This window comes from Pinus tabuliformis, chromosome X (assembly GCF_031772625.1).
Source record: "Pinus tabuliformis cultivar Carrire ecotype Pingquan chromosome X, CPIR1, whole genome shotgun sequence".
NCBI classification, from domain to species: Eukaryota; Viridiplantae; Streptophyta; class Pinopsida; order Pinales; family Pinaceae; genus Pinus; species Pinus tabuliformis.
In genome coordinates this window covers 531,442,595-531,466,398 of record NC_142308.1, presented here as the reverse complement: position 1 = coordinate 531,466,398, position 23,804 = coordinate 531,442,595, and the positions used below count along the sequence as shown (strand labels likewise).

General features: G+C 40.2%; 1 protein-coding gene and 1 pseudogene across 1 annotated transcript; one reads left to right on the top strand and one right to left on the bottom strand.

The window, feature by feature from the left end:
* Positions 1-735: 735 nt before the first annotated feature.
* Positions 736-2,623, bottom strand: LOC149141067 (beta-D-xylosidase 4 pseudogene; annotated as a pseudogene).
* A 2,964-nt stretch (positions 2,624-5,587) lies between these two features.
* Positions 5,588-14,048, top strand: LOC149141066 (L-type lectin-domain containing receptor kinase IX.1-like). The gene is made up of 3 exons (XM_089451139.1): positions 5,588-6,508; positions 12,427-12,563; positions 12,679-14,048. Exons 1-3 carry the CDS (start codon positions 5,759-5,761, stop codon positions 14,009-14,011), a joined length of 2,220 nt encoding a protein of 739 aa, XP_089307265.1. The 5' UTR covers positions 5,588-5,758; the 3' UTR covers positions 14,012-14,048.
* The last annotated feature ends 9,756 nt before the right edge of the window (positions 14,049-23,804 follow it).

The window sequence follows — 23,804 nt, the reverse complement described above, 5'->3', positions numbered from 1 at the left end:
GATCTCCATGTAACCCTTGCGTGTCACTAGGGAGCAGCTGATGAAATGGGTATGTATAATTTTCTATGGAAAATAAATATAATTTTATAGATTTGCATCTTGAATAAAATGTTGAAGTTTTTTTTTAAGCCTGAGTAGAGAGAAAAAAATGGTCTTAAAGTTATAATATTTGGGAGAATATGAACATATTGAAAATGTTAGTTGTATATAGCATGTTAAATGTCATGGCAAAACCCATGGGTTGTCAAGAGTTTGATAATGATTAATTATTAATTTTATTTTGTAATTTTAAATGGTATCATAATTACAATATTTGGAGGAACATAAACATATTGAAAATGTTGATTATATTTTTCTTAATTGTATATCGCATATTGAAAACCAACAAATATCATGTGAAAAACTATAGGTTATCAAAAATTTGATAATAATTAATTATTAATTAATTTTTTTAATTTTATCTTATTTTTATTTTTAGGTCGGTGAGACACTTTCAACCATTGCTTTGAAGTGTCACTGTTTTTTCCAAATATTGGTTGAGTTGACTTCTTTTCACTTCCGAATCCGCTAATATTTTTATTGCTTTTTCCCATTTTTTTATTTCACTCTTAAAGATATTTTTCTTACTTTTTCCCATTCTTTTACCATTATTTTGTATTCATCTCCATCCTCGCTAAGATTTAATGAAAAATCGTTAGGGATCCCAATTACTCTCTCGGCTTTAATGTTCTAGTCTTAGCCACCATAATTTATAGAATATGTCATTGATGGTGCCTGCGCAAAGGCTCTCAGGAACGCAAAGGCAGGTTTTGAGTGTATACAGAGGATTCTTGTGAGCAGCCCGATCCAAAGAAATTTGTCAAAACTAGAACCACCATCTGAAAGCCCTAAATGGAAAAGAATGATTTCTCAATGAAATCAAGATGCTCTAATGTCAAACCAAGGGAGAGGGAAATTTCTGTAAGATTTTTGAGATACACAGATAGATCTAGATCTGCAAAACAATAACAAGCTTGCAAGAGAAGGAAGGAAGCGAGCAAGAATTGAGAAAAGAATGAAAGTGAATTGATTCTACAATATGAGTTTTAGAATAAATACATAAAAGCAACTAAGTTAAGCTTAGTTGTACATGCAATAACTAAAGCTAACTAAAGCTAAGTGTGCTTTATCTTATGCTAATGTGTACATGTGCCACATGCAAGCAATAAGTTAACTGGAGCTAATCTAGGTGCATGTATACCAACACAGCTAGTCTAAGTGCATGTACACCAACTGGAGCTAATCTAGGTGCATGTACACCAACACAGTTAGTCTAAGTGCATGTACACCAACACCCCCCCTTAAGCATAACTTAGGTGAGTGTGATGCAAAAATGAATGAGTCCCGGCAACACGGCCATTTTAGGTACCCATATACAATGCATAAAAAAAGAGGAAAGAGGGAAAACCCAGTGGGAAGAAAACCCCCCCTCAAAATATAATGCAAAAATAGAGAAAAGACAACTGCTAGGCAGTCGTGTCCTTCACCCCGAGTCGATCTCGCAGGAATCGAAACTTCTGCTCAGCATGTTTTCTTCCAGGGGTCGCAAATCCGCGGCCTGACAGAGCGCGAGCAAATACGTGGAGACCATGAGATTGAGTATGTCGATTGCCTCGGCTGATTTGCGGGCTGAGATGAGGCCCAGAGAATTGACATCTTGGTTGTGCTGCTCGAATTTTGTATAGCTTAGTCCATCACCGAAATTGTACACAGTTTTTCCTGTATAAAATCTGTAAGTCCGGCCAGGGTAACCTCGGGCAGGATCTGGTCGCATGTTCATGTCAGTCATGGGGACTTTGGCAGCGAACTCTTCTGAGTACCAAGTCACAGGCAGTCTGCCACCCGGATTGTATTTTCCAAATATTACATCTGCAATGGCTGCTCCTCCAGCTTGTCCCGGATAACCCACCCAAAGAATCCCTGAGATCTTGTTAACATTCTTTGCGAATGTTATGTCAAATGGACCCCCTGACATAATCACAAGAACTACAGGTCCCTTGGCTGCGTCGGTAACTAGGTCTACGAGCTGCTGTTGCAGTCCTGGTAACAGCAAACTTGTTCTGTCTAGAGCCTCTGCTTCCAATGACAAGTCTCCACCAACTATTAGCACTGTTGCATCTGCATTGCTGGCTGTCTGGACTGCCTGAGGTATTGACTCGTTTCCCGTGCATGCAACGTTTGCACAGCCAGGTGCGTAGACAGTGCCTCTGATGGTGCCTGCGAGCAGATTTCTATCGGCGCAGGTGGGGACGCCGTTGAACTGATTGTAGGAGCACATCACGCTGGCCACATTGCCATCCAGCACACAGCTCTTAAATGGCGGGTCGTATGTGTCCTTCAGATCTTGTTGCGTCACTATGGCATTGAACGTGTAACGCTCGACCCCATGCAAGTTGTCCACGTCATAGGCCGTGTAATGTTTGCAGCAGGCCGCCACCTCCAACTGGTTAGGGTCACCACCGTCGGTTTCTTGGAGACCTTGGACGTAGTTGGTGGCGTACAGGCTGGCGACATGCGGGTCCTCCGGTTCTAAGCTAAAGCTTTCACGACGATTTCTATAGATTGCGATCGAATCGTTTATCATTCTAAGCATTTCATCCTGTTTTCCAAACAATTCTTCCAAAATTTTCCATACCTCATTTGGAGTTGAACATGATTCAACATGAAATAGCAGTTCCAGAGAAATAGATAAACATAGGATGCCGAAGGCCTCGTCCATGCGATTGAAATATCTTGTTTTCTCCATTGCCGATGTTGGTTCAACTTCTGTTCCCATGGTTATTCGAAATAAGCCTCTACTTCTGAGATGAAGTTGAATCTTTGGCTTCCATTCGAAATAATTATATGGAGTGAGAATTGCCGATTGTGGAAACTCCAATTTAGACTCCATTCTTTGTTGTTGCTTCAATCTTCTGAACCTGCAAATAAAATTGCTTGTGCACTGATTACAAATCCCTGTGCTCTGATACCATGTAAGATTTTTGAGATACACAGATAGATCTAGATCTGCAAAACAATAACAAGCTTGCAAGAGAAGGAAGGAAGCGAACAAGAATTGAGAAAAGAATGAAAGTGAATTGATTCTACAATATGAGTTTTAGAATAAATACATAAAAGCAACTAAGTTAAGCTTAGTTGTATATGCAATAACTAAAGCTAACTAAAGCTAAGTGTGCTTTATCTTATGCTAATGTGTACATGTGCCACATGCAAGCAATAAGTTAACTGGAGCTAATCTAGGTGCATGTACACCAACACAGCTAGTCTAAGTGCATGTACACCAACTGGAGCTAATCTAGGTGCATGTACACCAACACAGCTAGTCTAAGTGCATGTACACCAACAATTTCAATCTGATTCGGAGCCTAGAGGAGAAGAAAGGTGGGATCCGACACTTCGAGCCTGCATCATTCATTTTTCAAGACTTGATCTAGGATTTAAAACTTGTAGAGGTTGATACAATGAATGGAAAGCACACTTGAAATAACCAGATAGGAGTTAAACACCAGATTGCTTGCAGGCTAGGTTGTTTCCTCCTTATTGAAGACTTGTTGGAATGCAACCTCTTCATGGAAGCAATGAATCTTCCATGCATGGGTCCGTATCATTGGCCAATCCATCTAGCCATTGATTTGAAAACACTCCACCATAACCGCCCATTCCACTTTGAAAGGTTTTGGGCTCAACACCTTATCTTTTTGGCGAAACTTGAGGGTTGGTGGAAGGAGATCGAGGTTACAGGTAGTTCTCTAATGCATACAATGCAGTTAACGTTAAAGGAACTAAAACTAAGAATCAAGCAGTGGAACAAGTTAGAATTTGAACATATCTTTCAAGAGAAACGAAGGTTGGAGGAGCAGATGGAAGCTCTACAAACTTGCATAATTCAGGAAGGTCATAATGAACAGTTGGTGGCCGAGGAAGGCTACCAAGCTTTACTGGTCTACTGGCTGCAAGCATTACTGGTCTACGAGCTTGCGAGGTTACCAGATCCAAAATCCATGTATAAAGACTTAGTGGGTCTCTTCTGATAGTTTCTATGGAAAGGAGTGCAACAGGATAGAAAATGGACATTGGTCGCCTCGGACAAAAGTGTGCTGGCCGAAATGAAGTGGGGGCCTGGCAATGAGAGATTTGGTATTCACCGTGAACGCACCAAGCCAGAATTTTTCACGAGTGCTGGTCTTCGACGATGTTGCTTCTCCTTGACAGCCGTATAGAAATTAATTGCTGGTTAGGGTAGGGACCGGAGCAATAACCCTTTGCTCGACTATGTTTCATTTGTAAATAAGGAGAACCTGGCATCGTCAATGACCGCACATGCACATGCCTTTCTGAATTTAAAATTTGATTCCCTTGGGGATAAATTCCAGTTTGCTTGGAATTTCATGGACCCGCAAGTACAAGGAACGAGCGCAGAAGTATAGCAGGTTACAGGTGTGGAAAATAAACTCTACCTTTCCGTCAAACGAAAATTTGTTGATCGTCGAATATCTCTTTTATTATATACAAATTTTATGCAAGAGTGGGTGGTTTTATTATATACAAATTTTATGCCAGAGTGGGTGGACGCATATTTTGGAATATGTGTTTCATCATTTCAATTTTGTTTAAACGACTTAGCTGGTTGGTGAAGATATCACATCTATCTAATAAAAAATATTCCCTTTATTTTACATTTAATATTTTTTTTCTTTATTTTACATTCACCGTGAAAATATTGGTGGGAGCTGTTGCGATGCGGCATCAAACCTCCATGAATAGATTTACCACAAAATATTGGTGGGAGCTGTTGCGATGCGGCATCAAACCTCCATGAATAGATTTACCACAAGCATTTTGTTTTTACTTTGTTTTTGCTATGCGTTTAATTTTTGTTTCAATTAAACCCCTCTGTAGTTGCAATGTGCTTGCGGCAACTGAATAACCTTGCAAAATGTTTTCTAACGTCGCTAGAATAACCTTGCATAACAACTTTATAGTGGAAATTCTTCAGCTATTAAATTTGATAAAAATGAAATTGAAATTGAATTTAGTGAAAAAGCCATCGGTAGCCTAGGTAAAGGGAAAAATTGCTGCAAAATTAATCTACCCTTTACTTCTGTTCAACGTTTGAATACTAGTAACTACAACTTTTGAACGGTTCAACGTTTGAATACTAGTAGCTATAGCTTTTGAAGTATTCAACGTTTGAATACCAATGACTACAGCTTTCGAAGCGTTCAACATCTGAATATTAACAGCTGTGGCGTTTGAAGTCTTCAACGTTTGGATAATTTGGCTAAATTGGTCATATCCCATTTTAAGCATTAACTTTTTGTCACGGGTTCACCATTTCTATATATTCCTGGGAACGTTGAGACAACCTTCATAGGTGCAGTAGGTGCAAGAGAGCAGGTTTGGTTTCAAAGAAATTGAGCAACAAGAAAGTCAAAAATAAAAGAGACTGAGTTTTCTTTGAATGAAGTTAGACACAGAATTGATGCAAGAGAGCAGAGGTGGTTTCAAAGAAATTGAGCAACAAGAAAGTCAAAAATAAAAGAGACCGAGTGTTCTTTGAATGGAGTTAGACACAGAATTGGTACAAGAGAGCAGACGAGGTTTCAAAGAAATTGCAAGCGATTTCCACTCATACTCTGGCAGCAAAATCGATTCCAGGAAGCAGACAAATCGAGTCCAGAAAGCATAATCACACTAGGAAGAAGCAAATCAGTAGGTCATGGGTAAGGGCAGAATCTCAAAAATATTATCATCAATTTTCATTCTTACAAGCTCTCTAACTTTGCTTACAGAAGCAGACATGGAGTTCGGCTTCTCCTATTTTAATCAGAGCAATCAGGATGATATTGCTACTATAGGGGATGCAAATGTATTGGAGAACAGTTTATTTCTTACAAAAAGCACTGTTACTGCCGATGGCAATATGGATTTCAAGGTTGGTTGGGCTGTATACAAAAATCCAATCACTCTCTGGAGTAAACGTTATCAACAACTTGGCGACTTCCAAACTCATTTTCAATTCATTATAAACAAATCCGACAATCTTTCAACTGGCGCAGACGGGCTTGCTTTTTTCATGGCGCCATTGGGGTCTGAGCCTCCCGTGAACAGTTTTGGCATGCGGCTAGTTCTGTTCAATGACACCAACAACGGCAGAAACTCTACACAGACAGTCGCTGTTGAATTCGATACATTAAAAAATGAGGAATCGGACGGGTACCCTGCCACGAATCCCCATGATCCAAATGATAATCATGTTGGAATTGATGTCAACAATATTACTTCCGTGAAGACCTACTTGTTGCCCTCGGACCTGCGCCTTAATGGTAATATAACATGGAATGCATGGGTTGACTATAATGGCACAGAGAAGATGTTACGAGTGTTTCTGGCCGCCAATGATACTTCTAAACCCTCACAACCGATTTTGTCCTACGGCATAAACCTCTCAAACTATCTTCCGGAGAGGGTTTGTTGGGTATTTTTGATGGGAAAATACCAAAAACCAATTAAATATTCACCATCACAGAGACGATGCTCTGTTTACTCTGTCCAGGATCTTTACACAGGGAAGCTTTTAAAACAAATTGACTCAGAAGACAACACAGTCACAAAGCATTTCTATTAATTAAAACAAACATTCTGTTACATATTTCTTCCTCTGTGCAAAGAGGGAATCACAAAAAAAACTCTGCTGCTCTCACAGATTTTCCACTGTTGTGGATATTACATAAGACAATTTCAAAACATTCCTCTGTTTTTCAATGGCGAGCATAAAACATTACATCACAGTTTTTCAAACTCTATTCGCACTGCTGTGCGTTCTATTCATTTCCATGAACTACAAACTCACACAGGCTCGACACACTGTTTTTTATAAAAACATACATACCAAAAAAAATACTAGACTCAACTACCACACGTAGTCACTTTACTACATCATAAAAAAATATATAAAAAGCATATATTAAAATATGCCCATAACCATATTAAACGCCGCCACCCAATTCTACGTAAAGACATTAAACTCCATTAACTTCATCACCTACGGCGGTCAACGCAAAAAGATTTTCACGCAAAATCTGATTTGACGTGGGCCCGTGCACCTTCGGGAAATCGACGGCTGAGATCGCGCGCCCAGATCACTTAGCTGATCCAACGAGGTTCGGGAGCCAACCTCGGGCAAATAAAACGACCTTTAGCGTCCGAGGAAAGCGGTTTCGTCGTTCGTACTGGGGACGCGTGGCGGGGTGTGAATGTGTTCGGAGCCTCAGCTACGGATACCGCCTTTGGTGAATGGCGGTGCGGGGAGACCGGGCGGTTTTCCTGAAAACCACCGCGCTGTTCAAAATTAGAATTTAACACTCCCCTTTAATTTTAACAGCCGCGCGTTCGGTCATTCCCAAACACTTTCTCAAAAATTCGAAACTCTTCTGAACCAGTGGCTTTGTCAAGATGTCTGCAACCTGTTCCTGGGTCCTGCAATGTTCGAGGACAATTTCTCCATTGTTCACTAATTCTCTGATGTAGTGAAACCTTGTATCGATGTGTTTCGTTCTCTTATGAAACACTGAATTCTTTGACAAAGCAATAGCTGAGCTATTGTCACAAAAGACCACTGTCGCTTTTGCCTGCTCTTGGCCTAAGCTTCTCAACATCCTTCTCATCCAAACTGCCTGACATGCTGCTGCTGTCGCTGCCACATATTCTACCTCTGCTGTAGACAATGCTACAATGGACTGCTTCTTAGAAGCCCATGAAATGGCTCCTGAACCCATATGAAATACATAACCGGAAGTGCTCTTCCGATCATCTACACTTCCAGCCCAATCACTATTAGTGTATCCAACCAAATCTGAATGTTCTGAGGCATGATATAAAATTCCAAACATTTTGGTGCCTTTGACATACCTCAAAATTCTCTTTGCTGCCTGCCAATGTGCCTCCTTTGGCCTCTCCATAAATCTGGAAATCAAACTAACAGCATACATTAAATCAGGCCTAGTTGCTGTTAAATACATAAGGCTGCCTACAATGCTTTTGTACAGGCTAGGATCAAAATCCTTGCTGTTGTCCTCTCTGCTGAGCTTTAATCCCATCACTGTGGGAGTGATTGCTGCCTTGCATTCTTGCATGTTAAATCTGCCCAAAACTTGATTTACATATCTTGCTTGAGATATAAAAATTCCTTTTTCATTTTGATCTACTTCTATGCCTAAGAAGTATCTCAACAAACCCATGTCAGTCATTTCAAATTCATCCTTCATGACTGATTTAAAATTCTCAATAAGATACATATCATTTCGAGTGAAAATAACATCATCTACATACAAGACAACAATTAAAATTTTACCATCCTTTTCCTTGATGTAGACTGTGGGTTCTCCTTCACATTTGTCAAATTCATTATCCAATAGATATGAATCTATCCTGTTGTACCATGCTCTTGGCGCTTGCTTCAGCCCATAAAGAGCTTTCTTCAATTTGCACACTTTGTGCTCTTCACCTTTCTTCTCATATTCGAGAGGCTGTTCCACATAGACCTCTTCCATTAACACTCCATTTAGGAATGCTGATTTCACATCCATTTGGTAGACTTTCCATTTGTTTTGAGCTGCTATGGACAGCACTGCTCTCACGGTTTCCATTCTTGCAACCGGTGCGAAAGTCTCCTCATAATCTCTCTCATACTGCTGCTTGTACCCCTTGACAACCAGCCTTGCCTTATGTCTTTCTATTTTACCTTCAGCATTGCTCTTGGTCTTGTAGACCCATTTCACACCAATGACTTCTTTGCCTTTTGGTAACTCAACCAAATCCCATGTTTTGTTTCTCTCTATGGCATTGATCTCCTCATCCATAGCTTCTATCCATTTCCTATCTTTAATTGCATCTTCGAAATGAATAGGGTCATCAACATGACAATACAAGGCAAATAAGGAATTCATTCCTTCATCATAAATGTCACTTAGATTTCTAAACTTCTTACCTCTTTCACTTGGTGTGCAAGTGCTTGAAGATGCACTTGAATTTCCTCCTTGTGGTGTGCTTGGAGAAGCACTTTCATTGATCCTCAATGGTGTTCCTTGCTGTCCTTGTATTGGTGCTGTTGTTTGGGGAGTCACTTCAGCCACCTCCTCTTCATCCTCATCATGAGACAAATAATTTTTAATGTTCACTGTTTTCTCTATGCTTCCATCCCAAGCTTCCTCTTCAATGAATTGAACATCCCTGCTGACAAAGAACTTCTTGGTCGATGGAATGTACAGCCTGTAGGCTTTGGATTCATCACTGTATCCAATGAAGATACATTTCTCCCCTTTGCTGTCCAACTTCCTCCTTAGCTGATCTGGAATGTGTGCATAAGCCACACATCCAAAAACTCTCATGTGGGTGACTCCTTGCTTTCTTCCACTCCATGCCTCTTCTGGCACTTTGTTCATGACTGCTTTTGTAGGACACCTGTTCAAAATATAAACTGCACAATGTACAGCTTCAGCCCAATACTCATTTGGCAAATGCTTTGCCTTCAACATGCTCCTTGCCATCTCCATGATGGTTCTGTTCTTCCTTTCAACAACTCCATTTTGCTGTGGGGTGTACCGAGTTGTGAACTGTTTATGTATTCCATTTTCTCTACAAAACTTTAGGAATTCATTTGAGATATACTCACCTCCTCTATCAGTTCTCAATACCTTTATGTGCAGCCCGCTTTGGTTCTCCACAAGTGCTTTGAAGTTTTGGAATTTCTCAAAGACTTCACTTTTGTTCTTGAGGAAATATATCCAAGTCTTTCTTGTAAAATCATCAATGAATGTCAAGAAATATAGGCTGCCAGCTAATGATGGAGCTTGCATTGGTCCACACAAATCTGAGTGGATAATCTCTAAGGGTGCCTTTGCCCTTATACTTTTCCCTGATGGAAAACTCTCTCTATGTTGTTTGCCCAATATACAACCTTCACAAAGGCTGTCCGGCTTCTCTATCAATGGTAATCCTCTTACCATTCCTTTTCTGCTTAATAGGTTTAGACCTCCAAAATTTAGATGCCCGAATCTCAAGTGCCATAACCAATTTTCATCCTTTGGCACGCTTTGGAAGGCCTCTTGGGTGACTGCTGCCATTTCCTTCTTGTTCTTCAAGTCTGCCCTGATCCGGAGAGGGAACATCCTGTTCCTTGTCATCTTCACTTCAGCAATGCATCTTTTGCTGGGTGGTATGTCCATGATGGTGCACACATCATTTACAAAGTAAACATTGTAACCCTTTTGGACAAGCTATCCAATACTCAAGAGGTTACATCTCATTCCGGGGACATAGTAGTCATCTGCTATGGTTTTCCTTTCTCCTTGCTTTGCAAATATTTTTACCTCCCCTTTTCCCATAACAGACACTTTACTATCAGTTCCTAGTGTGACCTCTGATTTCAAATTCTGATTTAAGGTTGAAAAGAGGGCTATATTCCCTGTCATATGGTTGCTGCAACCTGAGTCTAAAAACCATATGTCTTCACTATGTGTTTCAGCCATGTTACAAGCTAACAGGACATTTTCTTGACTGCTGTTTTCTCTTGTAACATTTGCATTTTGTCTGTTGTTCATATCACGCTGTTTCTTTCTACAATCACTAGCATAATGTCCATACTTTTTGCAATAATAGCATTGAACATTAGATTTATCATACCTTTGTCCTTGAGCCTGATACTGATCTCTTTGTTGGCTGCTGCCTTGACCTTGGTTCTGATTTGGATTGTTGCCTCTTCCTTGTGCATTTGATGGGCTGTTCCTTCCACCTCTGTTCTGGCTTCTGCCTCTTCCTCTTCGGTTTCCTCTTCCTTGACCCCTTCCTCTTCCAAAGGACATCTGGGTCTTGAAGGCTTGCTCAAGGGATGAGTTTTCATTCCTACTCAACCTCTGCTCATGAATTATCAGTGATGCATGTAGCTCATCAACTGAATAGTTTGAGAGATCCTTTGTCTCTTCAATGGTGGTGACTACGGCATCGAACCTTGAGGGTAAGACCCTCAATATTTTCTCCACAATCCTTCTGTCTTCAATGGTTTCTCCATGAGTTCTCATTTGTGTGATTACACCAATCACATGAGTGAAGAATGAGTCAATGTTATCTGACTCCTTCATGTTCAAGTTCTCAAAATCCTTTCTCAGCAATTGTAGTTTTGCTGTCTTCACTCTCTCCATGCCTTGATAGGCTGTCTTGAGGGTTTCCCATGCTTCATTGGATGTCTTAGCTGCTGCTAACCTTGGAAATATACTCTGGTCTACTGCTAGATACAACAACACACGGGCTTTTGAATCCTTCTTCCTATTGCTCTTCAGCTGATCTCTCTCTCCCTGAGTTAATGCATTGAAATCAGCTTCATCTGCTGGTTCTTCAAAACCTTCCTCAACTATTTCCCATAAGTCTTGGGAGGCAAACAGGGCTGTCATAGTTATTGACCAGTAGTCATAGTTCTTCCCATTAAAGTGTGGGAGCTGGGTGTTGAACATACCCATGCTTGTGCTTGCCATTCCTTGCATCTTGAACTATGGTTTTAAATCCTTGACTGTGATTTTTTAAAAAAACAACTGACTGTCTTCAGCAATAACAAGAGAAATGCTTTTGGGGAATACCTGAATCCTTCGCTATCTGAGTCTTCTGTCTGCCTGAGAAGTTTTGCTGCAGCAACAACCTTCTCCCTTCAGCTTCTTTTACTTCTTTAAAGAGCCTAAACCAGCTCTGATACCACTGTTGGGTATTTTTGATGGGAAAATACCAAAAACCAATTAAATATTCACCATCACAGAGACGATGCTCTGTTTACTCTGTCCAGGATCTTTACACAGGGAAGCTTTTAAAACAAATTGACTCAGAAGACAACACAGTCACAAAGCATTTCTATTAATTAAAACAAACATTCTGTTACATATTTCTTCCTCTGTGCAAAGAGGGAATCACAAAAAAAACTCTGCTGCTCTCACAGATTTTCCACTGCTGTGGATATTACATAAGACAATTTCAAAACATTCCTCTGTTTTTCAATGGCGAGCATAAAACATTACATCACAGTTTTTCAAACTCTATTCGCACTGCTGTGTGTTCTATTCATTTCCATGAACTACAAACTCACACAGGCTCGACACACTGTTTTTTATAAAAACATACATACCAAAAAAAATACTACACTCAACTACCACACGTAGTCACTTTACTACATCATAAAAAAATATATAAAAAGCATATATTAAAATATGCCCATAACCATATTAAACGCCGCCACCCAATTCTACGTAAAGACATTAAACTCCATTAACTTCATCACCTACGGCGGTCAACGAAAAAAGATTTTCACGCAAAATCTGATTTGACGTGGGCCCGTGCACCTTCGAGAAATCGACGGCTGAGATCGCGCGCCCAGATCACTTGGCTGATCCAACGAGGTTCGGGAGCCAACCTCGGGCAAATAAAACGACCTTTAGCGTCCGGGGAAAGCGGTTTCGTCGTTCGTACTGGGGACGCGTGGCGGGGTGTGAATGTGTTCAGAGCCTCAGCTACGGATACCGCCTTTGGTGAATGGCGGTGCGGGGGGACCGGGCAGTTTTCCTGAAAACCACCGCGCTGTTCAAAATTAGAATTTAACAGGGTTCTGGTTGGTTTCTCGGCTGCAACCGGGTCTATCGACCAAATGCACAGTATCATCTCAAGGATATTTTCAATCCAAACTCCTTGGATTGATCATGGCATTAAATTCTATATAATAATCATCATTTGCTGCTTGGTTGGAGTCTCGGCCATGCTTCTCGTGTTATTCTGCTATGTAATAAGTCACATGAAAGCCAGATCATACAAGTTACAGAATATCATGACTCTTGACCGCGAAATAGGTTTAGGCGCACAGAGTTGGCGTGCTCAGGAATATAAATATAAGGAGCTGAGGGCCGCCACCAATAACTTTAGCGAAGACCAAAAGCTGGGCGAGGGAGGGTTTGGAAGTGTTTACAAGGGTGTCTTGAAAGATTCTGGGGAAACCGTAGCTGTGAAACGGATCTCCAGGGGATCGAGGCAAGGAAGCAAAGAGTATTTGTCAGAAGTCACCATTATTGGTCAGCTCAGGCACCGCAACTTGGTTCCACTGTTGGGATGGTGCCACGAGAAACCCAACGAATTGTTGCTCGTTTACAAATTCATGTCCAATGGAAGTCTCGACAAATTCCTCTTCAGATCCTCTACAGGACCGGATCCGCCAACGCAGGAATGGAAGGTTAGATATAAAATAGCATGCGATTTGGCTCTGGTTCTCATGTATCTCCACGACGAATTTGAACAGCGAGTTGTGCATCGAGATATAAAATCTAGCAACCTAATGTTGGACTCAGAGTTCCAAGCGAAGCTGGGTGACTTTGGGTTGGCTCGCATAATAGAGGACGGCCATACATCGCTTTTCACTGCACCGAGCGGTACTCAGGGGTACCTTGCAGTAGAGTGTGCTATGGCGGGTGTAGCTAATGCAGAGACGGATGTGTTCAGCTTTGGAGTAGTTTGCCTAGAAATAGCGTGTGGAAAGCCCGCTTTATACGGGCCTGGCTCTTACTGGCCCTTGGCGGAATGGGTATGGGATCTGTACGGCAAAAACCGCCTGCTGGAGGCTGCGGACGATAAATTAAATGGTGAGTTCGATGCAGAAGAAATGAATCAGCTGATGGTGGTTGGATTGTGGTGTTGTCATCCTGAGTGTAAGCAAAGACCCAAAGCAAGACAGGTGCTTCAAACGCTCAAGTTTGAAGCTCCGCTGCGTACCCTTCCGCCCAACATGCCCCGACTGCTTCCTTTCCAACGTGAATTACATTTCAATTCATCTTGTTGCTCTCAATTTCAAGATTCGGTCCCCAGGGCTGCTACAGACCCGGGTTTCATATGCGAGACAAGCAAGCTGAACCTGAACGTGGGAGAGCTTTCTGTCCGAGTAACCGTTTGAGTACCTTTTTCTGGCCTCATATGGAGATTTACCTAGTTATTACCTTTGACATTTTCCTTCAATTTCAATAGCAAGATATGATTTAATTATTTGCCTGTACTTTACATTACCCCTTCTTTACCCTCGTAATTCCTGTCCTTTAAAGATTCCATCACCCGTTCGGTGATGTGTAATACATCATTAAATTTTAGAAATATACTTTTGATCTTTGTGGATGTGTTCATGGTCATGTTGTTATGAGTAAGGTAAATGCTTTTAAAGTTGTATTTATAATATTGTGGATGTTATTAGTACCTGCTTACCGCAGAGTAGGGACTATAGCAATCGATTCCGCGTTGAATCGATATTAATTTGCGTTGAACAATGTATTTAACTTCTCTCTTTTTTGGTTGCAAAAACAATTCTTTTATCTAAAATTTAATTGTGGAGGCTTTATTACAGAATATGCAATGCGAAAATAGGTTTTATCCAAAGTATTGATTGGTTTTAAAATCTGGTTCTGTTAATTTTATCTAAAAATTTTACCACTTATGGTAGAGCTCACAATGGTCTTTCCGCCTTTATCCAAAGTCTAGATTTGTGAAGTGGGATTAGTCTTTCTTTTATCCAAAGTCTAGATTCCCTTCTGATTTGTGAGGTGTTAATGGTTTTTCCACCTTTATCCAAAGTTTGGATTCCCATTGTGATTTATCCACCTTTATCCAAAGTGTGGATTTATGAGGTGAGAATGGTCTTTCTTTTATCCAAAGTTTGGTTTCTATTGTGATTTGTGAGATGGGAATGGAATCAATATTAATTTGCTTTTAATTTGGGTTGAACAATGTATTTAATTTTTTTTTGTTGTTGCAAAAACACTTCTTTTATCCAAAGTTTAATTTTGGAGATCTTATTACAAAATTATAGAATATGCAATCCGAAAATAAGTTTTATCCAAAATATCGATTAGCTTTAAGATTTCGTTCTGTTAATTTTATCCAAAGTTTCTATTGCTCATGGTAAAGCTCATGAGGTGGGAATGGTCTTTTTTCCTTTATCCAAAGTCTGAATTTGTGAGGTGGGAATGGTCTTTCCTTTATCCAATGTCTAGATTCCCTTGTGATATGGGTGGGAATGGTCTTTCTTTTATCCAAAGTTTGGATTCCATTGTGATTTGTGAGGTGGGAATGGTCTTTCCGCCTTTATCCAAAGTTTTGATTGCCCTTGTGAAGTGGGGGCCTGGCTTTGAGAGATCTGGTATTCACCGTGAACGCGCCAAGCCAGAATTTTTCACGAGTGCCGGTCTTCGAGGATGTTGCTTCTCCTTGACAGCCGTATAGAAAGTAATTGCTGGTTAGCGTAGGGACCGGAGCAATAGCCCTTTGCTCTACAATGTTTCATTTGTAAATTAGGAGGAGCTGCATTGTCAATGGCCGCACATGCACATGCCTTTTTGAATTTAAAATTTGATTCCCTTGGTGATAAATTCCAGTGCCCTTGGAATTTCAGGTACCCGCCAGTACAAGGAACGAGCGAAGAACCTTCAAAGTATACCAGAAGTATAGCAGATTACAGGTTGTGGAATTTCAACTCTACCTTTCCGTCAAACGAAAATTTGTTGATCGTCAAATATCTGTTTTATTAAATACAAATTTTATGCAAGAGTGGGTGGACGTCGTATTTTAGAATATGCGTTTCATCGTTAAAAAACATAGCTGGTTGGTCAAGATATCACATCTATCTAATAAAAAATATTCCCTTCATTTTACAACTAATATTCTTTTACTTTATTTTACATTGACGATTGAGATTTATTTAGAATCTTTATCTCGTGAGCTTTCTCATTTTAAATTTAATAAATTTAAGTTAATGATCAGTGACATTCTCTCTTCTTTAAGAAAGACACTGTATGGATAGCCGAGCTGAAGATTGCATTGATAGGCAACCTCTTGTGCCAAATGGTTTTAATGGGGGTATGTAAAAAGGTATATATCTACACAGATGTAACACTGTTAATGATTTAATGCTGTTCACTTGAGTGTTTAATGCTGGCCTTAATTCATAATTCATACATGAGGTAATTTGAGTGTGAATTAGAAGTTGAGTGTAAATTAGATATTTAAATTTTATATATTTTTAAAAATATTTTAATAATAGATTTAAATAAATTATTTGAAAGTTTATTTGAACTAATTTTTGTGAATATCAATTTCATATATATTTATATATAGAAAAATAAAAATAAAAAAATATGATTAAATTTTTTATTTGGTTATATATATTCTAATTAGCATTTAAAAATACAATTTAAACAATGAAAAATAATACATTGTACTTTGCGCTTTAAAAAAGTTTCATGGGAAGAAATTTGATCCCTCTAGGCCCATGTTAGATCCAAACTTAAGATAGTTTTCTGCCCGTTAATTTTGATATTTATAATCATTTTGGTATTTGTAATTTTAAGACTTTTGATTGTTGTTCTTGGACTTGTTTCCCACGCTCCCTTTAACATCAAAAAAACATGTTTATACTATTTTCATAGATAATCAAATATATAACCTTATATATATATATATATATATATATATATATATATATATATATATAGTTTCAATATAATTCAATTAAAGTTTAATATAGTTTCAAGATAATTCAATTAAAGTTTAATATAGTAGTGATGTGCTTCCGGCAATTGAAGTTTTGACTTGCCACAACTGATTTCTCAGCCATAGTCTTCTCCTCTTCCCACTTAAATTTTTTTCTAACATGGTATTAGAGGGGGTTAAACTTTGTTCGTGTAAAAATAAGTGTTTTTACTAACAATTAAAAATTGTTTTGAGGGAAGATTGTTTTTTCCTTTGGAGCGTATTTACCAGTAGGTAGAAAGTTTTTTTTTTTACACTCAAAAATGACAACATCAAGCACAAGCTAGACTAATCCTCAGATACCTCAGTTTAATGGAAAAAATTATGATTATTGAGCTATTACAATGAAGGCCCTATTTTCTTCTGAAGACATTTCAGATTTGGTGGAAAATGGTTTTCAAGAACTAGTAGATACAATAGCATACAATGCCTTGTCTCAAGCGGAAAGGGATTTGTTGAGGGACAATAGGAAGAAGGATGCAAAATCCCTCTTCTACATTTTCCAAACAGTTCATAAAAGTATTTTCCCAAGGATTGTAGCAGCAACAAAGTCCAAGCAAGCATGGACACCCTCCAGACACCATACCAAGGAATGGCAAAAGTCAAGACAACAAAACTACAAATGCTAAGGAGAGACTTTGAGACACTTTGTATGAAAGAGTCTGAGAATGTAGACTCATTTTTTACACATGTAATTGGACTGGTTACTCAAATCAGGTCTCATGGTAAGACACTTGAGTAAAGGAGAATAGTTGAGAAAGTTTTGAGAAGTTTGCCAGCAAGGTTTAATGCCATTGTTGTGGCCATAGAAGAGACAAAGGATCTCTCACAGTTCTCAGTAGATGAGCTTCATGCATCACTGATTTCTCATGAACATAGACTGAATAGAGCATCAAGCTCCTCATTGGAGCATGCCTTCAAGACACAAGTTTCATTTGGTCAAGCTAGATGCAGAGTAAGATTATGACCTTCTAACAATGACAATGACCTTCTAAGAATCTAACATCGCTAGAATAACCTTGCATAACAACTTTATAGCGGAAATTCGTCAGCTAATCTGGTTAAAAACCTAATCTTAAAATGATATTAAATTTGATAAAAATGAAATTGAAATTGAATTTAGTGAAAAAGCAATCGGTAGCCTAGGTAAAGGGAAAAATTGCTGCAAAATTAATCTACCCCTTACTTCTGTTTAACGTTTGAATGCTAGTAACTAAACTAGTAACTACAGCTTTTGAACGGTTCAACGTTTGAATACCAGTCGCTATAGCTTTTGAAGTATTCAACGTTTGAATACTAATGACTACAGCGTTTGAAGCGTTCAACATCTGAATATTAACAGCTGTGGCGTTTGAAGTCTTCAACATTCTCCATTTCTATATATTCCTGGGAACGCAGAGACAACCTTCATAGATGCAGTAGGTGTAAGAGAGCAGGGTTGGTTTCAAAGAAATTGAGAAACAAGAAAGTCAAAAATAAAAGAGACTGAGTTTTCTATGAATGAAGTTAGACACGGAATTGGTGCAAGAGAGCAGAGGTGGTTTCAAAGAAATTGAACAACAAGAAAGTCAAAAATAAAAGAGACCGAGTGTTCTTTGAATGGCGTTAGACACGGAATTGGTACAAGAGAGCAGACGAGGTTTCAAAGAAATTGCAAGCGATTTCCTCTCATACTCTGGCAGCAAAATCGTTTCTAGGAAGCAGACAAATCGAGTCCAGGAAGCATAATCACACTAGGAAGAAGCAAATCAGTAGGTCATGGGTAAGGGCAGAATCTCAAAAATATTATCATCGATTCTCATTCTTACAAGCTCTCTAACTTTGCTTACAGAAGCAGACATGGAGTTCGGCTTCTCCTATTTTAATCAGAGCAATCAGGATGATATTGCTACTATAGGGGATGCAAATGTATTGGAGAACAGTGTATTTCTTACAAAAAGCACTGTTACTGCCGATGGCAATATGGATTTCAGCGTTGGTTGGGCTTGGACTTGAGAGTTGTGGACATGGATGATCATTCTATGGTGTTGGGGCTGGACTTCATGGAGCTAGCACAAGCCATGCCAATGGTGGACCGGGACATTCTCTTGATCACAGCTGAAGGAAAGACCATGATGGTGCCTATGAATAGAAGGAGTTGCTTGGGTTATAGACCAAGGATGAATTCTATGATCTTGTATCCCAAAGATCCTAATGTGAAGCATGAGGATGTGGAGCAAAGAGGACTTGGGAGTATTGTGCAAACAAAGGAAAAGAAGTTGGTGGACTTCATAGCAAAGGCTGGGAGGAAGAATGAAGGAAGTGAGAGGAAGACCTCACGAACATGGAGACATTTGATGGGAGCATCTTCTACTAAGGATCTTCACAATGGAGTTGCAAATGAAGGAAGCCCGAGTGCTACTTCAAAGGCAATGGTTGATGAGGATTATGAAGGTAGAGATCCTGCTGGGATAGTGGACTTCTGCAGGTATGCCATGGGCATATATGATTTCCAGCTGACAAAGGACCAGTTAGGTGAGCTTGGATGTACATGTGAGGAGATTGAGGCTGTGCACAGATACTTGAGGACACAACATCAATCTGATACATGGGTGGATGAGAGTCAGGGATGGAGATTCCTGGCTTTCCTTTCTCGATGAACAACCTTGGAGGGAGGTTGGTGTGGAGGCCTTGGTAGGGAGGAACCACATCAACTTTACAAGGGGCCTTGGAGGAGGCTTCTTTATGACAGGTGAAGACTTGGATGAAGATGGCCAGAGGTTGAGATGGAGTCTACATGGGTTGGACATCATGGGCAGCTAGAGTCATGGACATCAGGTTGGTTATATGAAGCATGTTGCAGATGAGATGGAGTTTCCATGGACCTGAGCATGGGATGATTGATAGATTCTTAATGAGTCCGAGATGTAGCAGAAGTCAAGGGAAGACTTGTGATGGCATAAGGATGTGCATTCTTATGGTTTGAGCGTATGGTTGGACTGATCACCCGACTAGTTCAAGTCATGAGGGGTACCAATGTGCAGAGATATGTTGGCATTAGTCGAGACATGGTGACACATGTGTGTTGGCATCTGACAGGGAGACTACATGGAGGATGGACACATGATGAGGACTACATGAGATGTTGCAATGGAGATTGTGACATAGAGTCAACAATCATGGATCAAGAAGATGTCTGATGGAGAGCATACCGTGGAGGTGCATACCTTGGTATGGTGAGCTTGGTGGCAGCTGGTCATTAAGCCGGGACATAGTGGAGAGGAGTCTCTACATATGTTGCAAGGATGTTTGCCTTGCGAAGAAGAGTTCACATCACGGATAAGTGATGATCTTGGTGGATGGCTACCAGGATGGTATGTTGTCGAGGACGACAACGATTTCCAGTGGGGGAGAATGTAACGCCCTGCGTTCTTGGGCACGGGCGCGCGCTCCCTCCGTCGTGGAAAATGACTAAGTATAAGTGCGAGCCGTCCAAGCATCACATGTGCGCGCGAGTATGGAGGAATGTTCGTGGTTATATATGGTGAATGGATAGTTCGGTCAAGCGTTCAAGCCGACCATGAGCGCACCCACGCATCGGGCGAGCCGACGGTGAGGACGAGCGCTAGGTGGGCGAAGCTTTAAGAATTTTGGAGGTCGGCCAAGCGTTAAGTCGACGACCTTGCGAGCATATAAAAGGAGTGAAGTGCGTGGTCATTTCATCATCGATCTCTCGTGACATCTCAACGCACAAAGGTGTGTGCGCACTTGGGATAGCGCAGTTTTACCGCAGCTCGGTAGGATGAGCCCGCCGAGCCGGGCGAGGGTCGTGTGAGGTTTCGGTGGTGCGCACGGGCGCCCACATCGTTGCACTTAGTTTTGGGTTGTGGTTTGGGCACGGGTCGTGCACGGGTGCGCCCGCCCGCCCAACGCCAAGTTTGTGCACACATTGTATTATTGTATTATATTCGGTGGAGTCTTGGCAGACCGCCGTGCGCTCTTGCACGGGCGGGCGCCCTCCTGGTTATTGAACGCCGGTTGAGCGCGGCTCCCGGTCATGTAAAAATTCCGCATATATAATAAAAGATCGTTTATTATTATTATTGCCGAGTTGAATTATTATTGTTATATTGTTGATGGTTTCCGCACATTAATAATATGAATTCATGTTTATTATGAATTGTTGAAGGCGTAGTTCGTAAAGTTAACTAACGGAGAACAAGTTATTAACTTAGGCAGTGCCGCACCCGCTCAATTAAACGAAAAAAAATTGGGAGCGTGACAAGTACCCTACCACGAATCCCCATGATCCAAATGATAATCATGTTGGAATTGATGTCAACAATATTACTTCCGTGAAGACCTACTTGTTGCCCTCGGACCTGCGCCTTAATGGTAATATAACATGGAATGCATGGGTTGACTATAATGGCACAGAGAAGATGTTACGAGTGTTTCTGGCCGCCAATGATACTTCTAAACCCTCACAACCGATTTTGTCCTACGGCATAAATCTCTCAGACTATCTTCCGGAGAGGGTTCTGGTTGGTTTCTCGGCTGCAACCGGGTCTATCGACCAAATACACAGTATCATCTCATGGATAATAGCCCATCCCGTGTATTAAATATTTTCTTTGTCATGTACTAATGAGTAAAAATGTGTGTTTTGGATAAATATATATGTAAAAATCATTTGCATGGTTGAGCGGGAGAGGGTAAAAGTCTGTGATGTAGTGAGGAGAAAATCATGGAGAAAATATTGGTGGGAGCGTGAAAACAAATTCCAATTTATCATGGGAATGTACTTACATATGCTTTATAATATAATCCAAAGTTTGGTTTATTGCGATGTGACCTTAAACCTTCATGAATAGATTTACCACAATCATTTTGTTTTTACTTTGTTTTTGCTATGCATTTAATTTTTGATTCAATTAAACCCCGCTGTAGTTGCAATGTGCTTGCGGCAACTGAATAACCTTGCAAATTTTTTTCTAACATCGCTAGAATAACCTTGCATAACAACTTTATAGCGGAAATTCGTCAGCTAATCTGGTTAAAAACCTAACCTTAAAATGATATTAAATTTGATAAAAATGAAATTGAAATTGAATTTAGTGAAAAAGCCATCGGTAGCCTAGGTAAAGGGAAAAATTGCTGCAAAATTAATCTACCCCTTACTTCTGTTCAACGTTTGAATACTAGTAACTAAACTAGTAACTACAGCTTTTGAACGGTTCAATGTTTGAATACTAGTAGCTATAGCTTTTGAAGTATTCCACGTTTGAATACTAACAACTACAGCTTTCGAAGCGTTCAACATCTGAATATTAACAGCTGTGGCATTTGAAGTCTCCAACGTTTGGATAATTTGGCTAAAGTGGTCATATCCCATTTTAACCTTCAACTTTTTGTCACGGGTTCTCCATTTCTATATATTCCTGGGAACGTTGAGACAACCTTCATAGGTGCAGTGGGTGCAAGAGAGCAGGGTTGGTTTCAAAGAAATTGAGCAATAAGAAAGTCAAAAATAAAAGAGACTGAGTTTTCTTTGAATGAAGTTAGACACGGAATTGGTGCAAGAGAGCAGAGGTGGTTTCAAAGAAATTGAGCAACAAGAAAGTCAAAAATAAAAGAGACCGAGTGTTCTTTGAATGGACTTAGACATAGAATTGGTACAAGAGAGCAAACGAGGTTTCAAAGAAATTGCAAGCGATTTCCCCTCATACTCTGGCAGCAAAATCGATTCCAGGAAGCAAACAAATCGAGTCCAGGAAGCATAATCACACTAGGAAGAAGCAAACTAGTAGGTCATGGGTAAGGGCAGAATCTAAAAAATATTATCATCGATTCTCATTCTTACAAGCTCTCTAACTTTGCATACAGAAGCAGACATGGAGTTCGGCTTCTCCTATTTTAATCAGAGCAATCAGGATGATATTACTTTGCTTACAGAAGCAGTCATGGAGTTCGGCTTCTCCTATTTTAATCAGAGCAATCAGGATGATATTGCTACTATAGGGGATGCAAATGTATTCGAGAACAGTTTATTTCTTACAGAAAGCACTGTTACTGGCAATGGCAATTTGGATTTCAGCGTTGGTTGGGCTCTATAAAAAAATCCAATCACTCTCTGGAGTAAACGTTATCAACAACTTGGCGACTTCCAAACTCAGTTTCAGTTCATTATAAACAATTCCAACAATCTTTCAACTGCCACAGACGGGCTTGCTTTTTTCATGGTGCCATTGGGGTCTGAGCCTCCCGTGAACAGTTTTGGCATGCGGCTGGGTCTGTTCAATGACACCACCAACGGTAGAAACTCTACACAGACAGTCGCTGTTGAATTCGATACATTCAAAAATGAGGAATCAGATGGGTACCCTGCCACCAATCCCCATGATTCAAATGATAATCATATTGGAATTGATGTCAACAGTATTACTTCCGTGAATACCTACTTATTGCCCTCGGACCTGCGCCTTAATGGTAATATAACATGGAATGCATGGGTTGACTATAATGGCACAGAGAAGATGTTACGAGTGTTTCTGGCCGCCAATGATACTTCTAAACCCTCACAACCGATTTTGTCCTACGGAATAAATCTCTCAGACTATCTTCCGGAGAGGGTTCTGGTTGGTTTCTCGGCTGCAACTGGGTCTACCCACCAAATACACAGTATCATCTCATGGATATTTTCAATCCAAACTCCTTGGATTGATCATGGCATTAAACTCTATATAATAATCGTCATTTTTTGCTTGGTTGCAGTCTCGGCCATGCTTCTCGTGTTATTCTGCTATGTAATAAGTCACATGAAAGCCAGATCATATAGGTTACAGAATATCATGACTCTTGACTGCGAAATAGATTTAGGCGCACAGAGTTGGCGTGCTCAGGAATATAAATATAAGGAGCTGAGGGCCGCCACCAATAACTTTAGCGAAGACCAAAATCTGGGCGAGGGAGGGTTTTGAAGTGTTTACAAGGGTGTCTTGAAAGATTTTGGGGAAACTGTAGTTGTGAAACGGATCTCCAGGGGATCGAGGCAAGGAAGCAAAGAGTATTTGTCAGAAGTCACCATTATTGGTCAGCTCAGGCACCGCAACTTGGTTCCACTGTTGGGATGGTGCCACGAGAAACCCAACGAATTGTTGCTCGTTTACAAATTCATGTCCAATGGAAGTCTC